The 10138-nt window shown below is 38.0% G+C and overlaps 1 protein-coding gene across 1 annotated transcript in view; it reads right to left on the bottom strand.

Moving 5' to 3' along the window:
• Positions 1-4382: 4382 nt before the first annotated feature.
• The window catches only part of LOC127575767 (growth factor receptor-bound protein 14-like), a 71862-nt gene continuing 66106 nt past the window's right edge, over positions 4383-10138 (bottom strand). The window contains exons 12-13 of the mRNA XM_052025833.1: positions 9260-9353; positions 4383-5925 (exon numbers count right to left, since the gene is read on the bottom strand). Of these exons, the coding sequence (XP_051881793.1) occupies positions 5779-5925; positions 9260-9353 (241 nt within the window). The 3' untranslated portion in view covers positions 4383-5778. The remainder of the gene's footprint in view (positions 5926-9259; positions 9354-10138) is intronic.

The raw sequence follows: 10138 nt of genomic DNA, 5'->3' as shown, positions 1-10138 counted from the left end.
CTGTAACAATAGCATTAAATCTAGCCAGCAATGCAGAAAATTGCCCAGGTGTCTTTGAGAAAAGGCAGGACAAACAATCTAATTACTGTCCAATCAGCTGCCAGTAATCATTAATACCAATAAAGGTTGTTGTTGGATAAATCCTCCAAGCCTGACAAGATTGCTATAATTCCTCATGAAAGTCTTCCACCTTCAATTGCTTACCTTTGCCTGGTCTAAAGAAAGCCACTTACTGTTGATCCACAAAGCGCCTGACAACGATAGTTTACAGCAGGACTTGAATCATGTTCAGTCTCAGACTGACAAGGGCACTTGCAGCAGCCAAGTATTGACCATTTCCAACAAGGAAGACACTCCTGCTCCCAAACTGCAATGATATTACTATTGAGGTCTCCCACAGTATCAACCTGCGGAGAGACAGTGCATCCACAGCAAGTGGCTCACCCGGGTCCTCAAAGCTTACGTATAACTTGTAAAGTCGTGCTTCAATATGCATTTAACAACTCCAACAATACAGATCACGTGCATCATCTACGAAACAATCTGAGAAATGGTATGCATCATTTCCACCACAGAAGTTGTCCAACTAATGATTTTAAACACCTTTCATGGATATTGAATCGCATGGCTTTCAATAAATCCATCATCAACCGTCCGGCAGCTTCCATCGACCAAAAACAGCTACATAAATGTGGCTACTCAAACAGGTTGGCAATTATATGGTAAAGGTCTCATTCCCTCTCCATAATCTAGAAGGCTCGGGTCAAAATTAATTTTCAGGGCAAGTATTTTTTTTAAAGAAGTTACAGGTGCCTGGAATATGGTACCAGAGAACATGATAGAAGCAGATATGAAAGCAACATTTAAGAGTCATTTAGAAAAACACATGAAGAGGCATGGAACAGAGGGATATAAACCACAAGCAAGTAGATGGCCTCAGTTTAGATTGGCATCATGATCGGTACAAACATGATGGGCCAAAAGGCTTGTTACTACGCTCATTGAATACTTGTCTTTTGCTTAGGTGTAAATCAGCTCACTAGAATCCAGGATCAGAACTCTATTAAGCCATCTGAAGTAGTCACCCTCCACCAACAGCAATGCATGCAGCACATACTACCCATAGGATACACTGCAGCAACATGCAAGGCTTTGTCGACAGCATGTTGTAATTACTTAAGCCCCCCAAAAGTACACAATGATAAATGTCCAGAAACATTATCTCCAAATTCTCCAATTCAGATACTTTCCAGTGTGGAATTGTATCAATGTCACTGGCTCAACATACATACAAAATACAAGCAGGATTCAGCACTCCGTGCAGCCCCCCCCCCCCCCACCCCTCTCTGCTATTCCGTAGGAATACAACTCAACAATACATTCCCTCCCATCCTCTATAATATTTCACCCCTTTTGCTTATCAAGAATATTTACCGCTGCCTCAAAAATATTCAAAGATATCTTTTGAGGGAGTTCCAAAGACTCCGAACCCTCAAAAGTTTTTTTCTTCATTTCAGCTTTAAACATCCTTTCCACATGTGCTGTCAAAATCTCTCAGGGATTACGTCCCCTCTTGAACTCTGGTGGATACAAGTCTAGCCTGATTTTCCTCAAAAGAACCTACCCAGTCTTGGTATTAGTCTGATAGACTTCCTCTAAATTCCTTCCAATACATTTATACCCTTCCTTAAATAGGGAGACCAACACTATACTCAATATTCCAAATGGGATCTCACCAATGCCTGTTATGACTGAAAATAACCTCTCCACTTTTATTCAATTTCCCTAGCAATAACAAAATTGTTAGCTTTCCTAACATCCTGGTGTAGCTGCAGTCTTTTGCAAATTATGGGCTAGGCCACCAAGATCCTTTTGCTTCTGAGTTCTGCAGTCTCTTGCCATTTTAAGAACACATCTGCTGGGGGCTCATCTGGGACAGGCACTGTGAACCAGTTTGTCACATCTCAAGATAAAAGAAAATGAGTATAGAGCTCCCTTGATCAAGTGGAATTGGGAAGTTACAGTAGGGTAAGGGTATGAGTCTGTTTCATGGCAGAAAGGGATCTTTGGGTCATCTTCCCAGATGTTAGTATTAGCAATTTCTTATGTTGCAAGATAGAGTTACTACTGCCTTTGGCCAGAGAATAGAGCTGTGGGTTAATTATGGAAGTGCTGTAAATGACAATTAAACATTTGAAAGTTAGACAAGAAAGTGAAAAAAGTCAAACTGTTAAACCACACTTTTCCCCCCTCCACCTAATTTTTTTTTAAAAGATACAATTGTGAAGAGTCAGAAGTGTCAGGCTCAGGGCCAGAATTAATGATATACCAAACACACTTTTGCAATTTATGCATATTGACCCTTAATGCTAAAAAAAAACTGAAAATCTTATATAATTTGAAATAAGTTTTAATTGCTCTAGATGTTTAAGTATAAAATCCATTAAACACATTTAGACAGCTTCCAAACCACCAGATGGTGCTGCAGGGTAGATGGGCGACATTTCAGTCACTAAAACAGGAAACTGGTGTTCTGAAGTTTGAAGATTTGAGCATGGGGTGGGGAGGTGTAGAAGAGAGAAGAACTGCAGAGGCAGCTCATTTTAATCCAACTCATTAATGCCGAAAGTTCACTGGATAAAATTTTCCAGCATTCTCTAAATGACTGAGCAGCACAACTGCTTGTTTCCCCATATCCTGAACTTCATTAAATTAATTCATAATTGGAATTTTCAGGTACAAATACTTTGTTCTCATTTGTACAAGGCATTTTAAGCCTTTGCATGAGGTTAATAAAAATGCAGTCAAGTTAGTTAAAAAAAAAGTTGTCCTGAGGAAACTAAACAGCATAGTTTAGCAATTTACAGGATGGAGAAAGAAAGGCTACTTTGGCCCAACACCTTCAAATACACTTTGGTTGATCTTTCATCTAATCCCATGAATATGTCCTACTGCTACTTTCTCCCTCATATTTATGGACTGCCACCTTTAATGGACCCATGTCATTTGCCACCATCTAGTGGCAGTGATAGCAAGACCTACTATTGATGAAGGTAGAGCTCTAGATGTTGTCAAATGCCCTTACTAAAATCCATGTAGACAAGGTCCCTCGTGGTAGGCTCATCCAGAAGATTAAGATACATGGGATCTAGTGACCTGGTCATTTGGATTCAGAATTGGCTTGCCCATTGAAGACAGAGTAGTGGTTGGTGGGGCTTATTCTGGCTGAAGGTATGCAGGTTAGTAAGTATGCAGACAATACAAGGATGAGTAGCACTGTGGATAGTGTAGAAGATTGCCAAAGGATACAGCAGGATTATGGATGGAGAAATGGCAGATGGAGTTTAAACCAGCTGTGTAGGCATTGTTGCACTTTGTAGTCCCTTTTACATTCAATCTCCCACAGTTAATGGAAAGACCCTTAATGGTGTTGATGTACAGAGGGATCTTGGGGGTCCAAGGCCATAGCTCTCTGAAAGTGCATCCACTTTGAGAGCTATGGCCTTGGACCCCCAAGAAAGGGTGGGTAAAGAAAGCTTATGGCATGCTTACTGTACCTTTATTAGTCAAGGCACTGAGTTCAAGAGTCAGAAAGTTATGTTGCAGCTTTATAAAACTTTTCTCTGGAGCAGCAGGGACTGAGGGGAAACCTGAGAGGTTTAAGAAATTTGAGTGGCATAGAAAGAGTAGACTGCCTGTATCCTGAGGCATTTGAGATGATCTTAGATAGGCACATGAATGTGCAGAGAATGAAGGGACATGGACACTGTACACAGAAGAGATTAGTTTAGTTAGGCATTTAGTCAGTTGGGCACAACAGTGGGCCAACAGGCCTGTTCCTGTGCTATACTGTTCTGTGTATTCATTGGAATTTATCCTAAGATGCCTGATGAATTCATCAGTACCCATCTTGGATTCATGGTCGCTCAATTCTACTCCAACTTGATGGAAAATTGCAGGACCTGTAATATGACCAAACTTTCACTATTTATTGATGGCATGATTTGCTGATTTAAAAGATGGGATACTTTACATCAACTGACCATCAATATTTACAGGAAATACCTCATTTCTCTACTCAGCAAGAGCCTAATAGAAGGGACTATAAGAGTATTCAACAGTAATGATGAGAAAAGCAAAGATCATGTGAGAATTGGCAGCAAGCTAAGTGAACACAAATAAGATTTGTTCTTTTGACTTACTTTGGACATTTGTGAATAGACAATGAAATGAATGGTATTTCTACTCTCTGCTACATTTCCCCATGGACCAGAATAAAGGTTTGTTCAAATACAAGGAATTCCTCATGCAAGTAGCATAAATGGTAATTCTAGATTGGAATACAATTCTCTCAAGTCTGGATAGAGACATTGAAACCAAGAGAAAGAAAATTGAAAACTTTATTTACGTAGAAAATGACAAAAACATCAATTTGCTTTGATAGAAAATAGGTCAATTTGCAGCTGGTTCTCTCACTTACCCCACCGGTAAATCATTGGAACACAAAAGCTTACAGTCATTAAAAAATTTTCCCTAAACAGATTATATTCTCAGAAGAACAACCATCATTGAAGACTTCTGTGGAAATAACAACATGTGCACAATGAAATACTACAAGATCTCTCTATTTCCTGAGGTTACAAAGACAAAAAGTCAGATTTACAAGTTTACAGGAAGCAGCAAGATTAATTTGCCTTTCTACAGACAATGTGCAACTTCAGATTTATGCTTGGGAAATAATTTCAGTACAACTTTCTACTGTCAAACTGTCAGGAAAGGAGGCAGATAATATTTAATGCAAAAGCATTGTTAAAGCTACAGTACACTTTCATTAACAAGCTTTTAAAATAATTTGATGAAACCAGTAAATTTGGAGAGACAAGGTTTCTCTTTAATTTCAAAAGCTTGTTAAACCAGTTCTCAGCCAGACCCTTTAATGGAATGGATTTGTTAATCATATTGGACATGGATGTACACATCATGACCAAATAATATTTTCTAGCTTTACAATGAAAACCCAAATGCCATATTCAAAAGAGGGTATGATCATAATTATTGCAGTAAAAAAAAAATCAGTACAACATTTACTACTTCAATTATTAGAACAAAATGTCTAAATAAATGGACCACAAAACTCATTTGCAGTACTTGAAACAGTGATAAAATAGGCAAGTAAATCTGAAAGTTTCTGAAAATGCTTGCTATTTAAATTTCAGTGCAAAACAGTGCTGGATGAATTATATTCACATACAATATCCAGACAGATAATTCAATGCAAAATTCGCTACCAAAGTTAAAATGGACTAAACTGAAACTGCTCACTTGTTGCTTTATGTTCAAGTATTAAGAAAATGGGATCTTCTGCTTCTGGTTTTGGTGCTCATTTTTAAAAACACTTAAAGAATCACTTAGTGAGGCATCATGTTCCAATAAGGATGGCATACTTAATATTTTGAACAGTAAACAGTGTTACTACAATAAAAAACATCTGTTGGGCAGAGACCAATCTCTCACAAGCAGCATAGGTTTTAGTAATGCCATACAGATTTTCTTTGTATAGTCCTCCCATTACAAGCAGCACACAATAAAACACTGATTTCTTGCATACAATGAGGTTGAAAATTCAAAGATCAAGTATTGAATAGCATCCAATTCCACAGGCAGTCTTCCTTTGGTTTGAGGCACAACACACTTTTATCACAAATATCTTCTCACAGTTCTGGTGTATTTGTTCCAAGCTCTCACTCCGAACAATTCTGGTAAGCAAATGGCTTCAGATTAAAGTGCAATTCGGGCACAGGGGCGTTTCAATTTGCAGGGTAGCACTCCCTTGTTAAGTTGGTAGAACTCCACGAGCTGAACAAGGTCTGTAAATTTGGTGCGACCCTCATCCAGTGAATAATACATTGCTCCATCTTCTTCCAGCTGCATTGATTACATGGCAGTTGTGAAACATTTCTAATATGAACTAAAATTCTTTACATTTAACTTGTTTTGCATCTTTTACTCAATTTCTAAAGCACTAGTTACTCATGAATGATCTCAGTCTATAAATAGCTTTTTCACAAAGGTTTTGCTAACGGTCCTGCAATTGCTAAAACCACACTTACACTATTCTTATCTCACTTTCCTCAAGCAGTATGGATTTTAGTAATGCCATGCAGATTTTAATAGCAATCCCATTACAAACACCCACAAACATTTCTCACATGCAGGATAGAAAAACTACTTTTATCAAGTAGCATCATTCTAGCCACCCCATTTTTTAGTCAGAGGGCACAAGTTACTTTATCACAAATACCCTCATTACTGGTACACCTGGTGGGCTGATGTCTCAGAGATTCAAGTATAATTTAAGCATGGGTGGCATTAGTTTATGTGGCACCACTCCCTTAAGTTGGTAAAACTATTGTGGTGATCATCATCACTATCATGGTCAATTTGAAAAATTCTGCTTCAGAAAGTTTGAGCTCAATGATCATTGCATACAATTCACTTTTTTGATTAAGGATCTGATTTCAGGCAAAGTTAAGCCTTTGCACATTTTCCAAGCAGCTGCTCACCAGATAGCCTTGTGCATGCAGCTGAGAGATTTCACATTTTAATTTACAATTAGATTTAATTGTCACAACCAATTATGGTTTCACTGTCTACTACAAATAAGGACAGAAGGACAAGAGGAAACACTTATAGTTCAGCATTGTTTCAAGTGTTATTTAACTACAGTATTCTCAAAATGTACATCTTTTGCCTAAACAAGAGGGATTTTACAATACAAATTTAGTAATGCAATTCTGGAGGCCCCAGAAGAGACACAAGCATAGACAAGTCTTTGCAGGTGCCCATATCATTGGACTTGTTCCCTGTGCAGTGGAATAAGGCTGTCCCACAGGAAATGCCTCCTCAGGCATTCAATCCTAAAGTTGCTGAAACCCTCACTTCCCAGAATTTGTTTGCACTTTGGGGGGGCTATTTCACCATGCACCTTCCAAGTACCCCATTTATACACATATGAAAGTTTTAAAAGCCATTTCATAAGCTGGTAAATTTTTTTTTAGCAGCTGTGCCTCCATCCTACATACCTCATTCCATCCATATCACAAGCACCACCTTCCTTTCACCCATCCCAGTGTCTTGAACAATGAAGAGGCTAATTTCCCAAAAACAATTTGTTGCCCTGTGGTCAACAAGATTGTGCTTTTGTGACAGGTTGTTCAAGGCTGGAGGTACTGCTGGCTGTAGAGAACCTCCTTTCTAGGTAGCCTGGTGCTGCTTCACACTGCTATGGGACATAACCCCAGGTGCAAATTTTTTTACATAAATACATTTGAACTCATGAGGAAATACACCCCCCCAAATGAGTATAGTAGAAATATTCAACTCTCCAAGAAAGTACATCTTAGCAAACCAAGAACAAAGTAACAAGAGGAATTTGGGAAAGAGTGCATTCTATTTCATAATGGTACAATGAGAGAATCAATATACTACATCAGATAAAACAGCCAAGGAAGGAAGCTGCTCTGGATCAATAATGAAAGTAATGGTAGAAATAAGTGATATTAAGATAGTTTTTCTTGAAGTATGAAGGCACTGTGATCATGGTAAACCAAGAACAAAGTAGCTTGCTGTGAGAATATTTACAGCCAGAAAAATGGAAACAAATGCAGCCACTCAAAGGACTAAAGTGCAATGGTAGTAATGGTACTATATGAAACATCCTGGAGCAGATGATGGCGAATTCTCCCAACAGGAGTTTTTTTTTAAAAACCCAGAGGAATTTGATTGAATGACTAGTGGACAGTGAAAACAAAATCAAGGCATCCTAAACAGATTTGCAAGGATATAAAAGAAATAGCTAGCATTGTCAGTATCTTATGGAAACCATTGGTGGGGGGGAAGGAGTACTGTTTAAGGATTAAACAAGTTTATTGTAGCTGACTAAAAAGGAAACATCCTTACAGTAGGAATAATTAAACATGGGGTGCAGATATCTGGTTTCCCTGGAGTTACCTAATTAAATGAACCAGTGAATGGAAATATTATTGCACTTTAATTGCTGACACAGATCAGCCTTAATGTTCTTTCCAATGAAGAGTCTCAATTTGAAATTAATAAAGTACTAGAGGCTCAGTTCATTAATCTGGAGGAACCAAGACTGAGGCAAATTTAAAACTAGCCATACAAAAGAAAGCCAAAAGTTATTAACAGAAGAGCACTAATAGGACAAGAGATCACATGGAATGGAATAGCAATGAATATTAGTGTCAATGTTGTTTGCAGGATTACACAAGTGAGCTGGAGTTTTCTTAACATACAATTGGAGCAGTAGGATTAAGTAGCCAAACCAAATGCAAAAGCAATTTGGTTAAGTTGAGATGAGGAGTGGCAAATGGCATTTATTGCCAACAAATGTAAGGTAATTTAATGCAACAAAACAAATACAAATCAAATGCCTCTCAGGTACACCAAGCAGTGTAAAAGATTTGGGTGACCAATTTAATGCAACTACCAGCAGACCTTACTGAATCTTGCATGCACAGCCAGAGGCCAGAGTACACATTCCAGAATTTGGCAACATTTCAATACTTGATATAGTAATGAAAGAGCATGTAGCACTGGAGCCATGACAGTAAAATGTAAGAAAATTAGGATCAAAGTTAAAATCTGATCCAGAAGGGGAGAACGATTGAAGACTTCCTTTTGAAGAGTCAAGATACAAGAATGAATGGATAGTTGAGTTCATGGGTACTTGAAAATAATTCATATGACCAATTACAAGTTTCTCCCCCCCACCCCAGAAGTTTACATGCATTCTTCATAAAGTAAATTGGTCCCTATTACTCAGCACTTCTGAGAAATGAAAAGCTTTCGTGGAAGTGCAGATATTAGTTGTGGAAGTACAGATGCTAGGAGAAACTATTTTGCTTTCATAAAAGCCAAATTTGATGCTCAGTTACATTGCCATGCCCAACACTCCCAGGGGTTCTTAAAATAGCAACCCATCACTGAAAAGCCAAAACCTCTAGCAACTACTGAAATAAAGATCCTTGAGACACCAAGCATTCATGGATGCAAGGTGTAGTTTGTATAATGAGCATTTGAGAATCATTTCAGCTAAAAGGCTGATTTTCTTCTAAAGCCCCCACTTACCAAACAAAAAAAGCACTAAAATTACAATGTTGTCATTTTATAATTAGATAGCATGAAGTAAATCTTTATATTAAAAGAGTTGGTAGCAAATTAACACGCAGCTACTTACCAGAACAATCTGAAAATGCCTTATCTTCCGACTATAGCACAGTGACAAAACGAAACTCTTCAAGTTGCTTTGACTTTCTCGCACCAAGAACATCCTAGATGGGCAAAAAGAAATTATTCATACACACCAAGTTGTCTGCACCCTATTCTCAACTAAAACTAAAACTGAATTTATGGGCCTCTGTTGGGTTACTGAGAAGGAAAATTTCAGTCCTTATAATACATCAGATTATGAACAAAACTACACTGCAAATGCCTGTGCAATATTAAAGGGAAAGGCAGTAAATGTAGCAGGATTGCACTGAACTGATAAACCAAGATGTTTCATCCATTAAACTCAACTTGATTCACATTCCCACAATACTCAGCTTCCCAATTTGTCTCTATATTTACTAATTGTTAACAATTTCACATCAAACAGCATCTTTAATGTACAAAAGAATCCCAAGATTCTTTACTTGAAAGTGATGTGGTTTTCAAGCCTTTGTAGAAGGGCAAGCAGAAGTAACTAAGTTGTGCTGAAAAAAGGAAAGATTGAAGAGGGTAGAAAGGCGAAGATATTTTTGAGGAGTTACTGCCAAAAATAGATTGAGGTAGCTGAAAGCTCTGACATCAAGTGGAAACCGATGAAATGCAAGAATACAATGACTCAATGTTTTTCCCTTTTTAAAAAAAATCATATCCCCCAATCTCTAACCAGCCACCTTTGACATCTTCACCAAGGTTCTTCAATGCAGTACTGTTTCACAACTCTATACAAATGTCCACACATCTTATTAAAATCCTTTTTAGCCCTGCTCACACCAAGAGCACTCTGATCAAATTAAATCCCTTTGTGACTGACAAACTTTCACGAAACACTGGAGGAACTCTGGTCAGA

Source organism: Pristis pectinata, chromosome 1 (assembly GCF_009764475.1).
Source record: "Pristis pectinata isolate sPriPec2 chromosome 1, sPriPec2.1.pri, whole genome shotgun sequence".
Taxonomy (NCBI): Eukaryota; Metazoa; Chordata; class Chondrichthyes; order Rhinopristiformes; family Pristidae; genus Pristis; species Pristis pectinata.
This window is presented reverse-complemented; position numbering and strand designations above follow the sequence as displayed.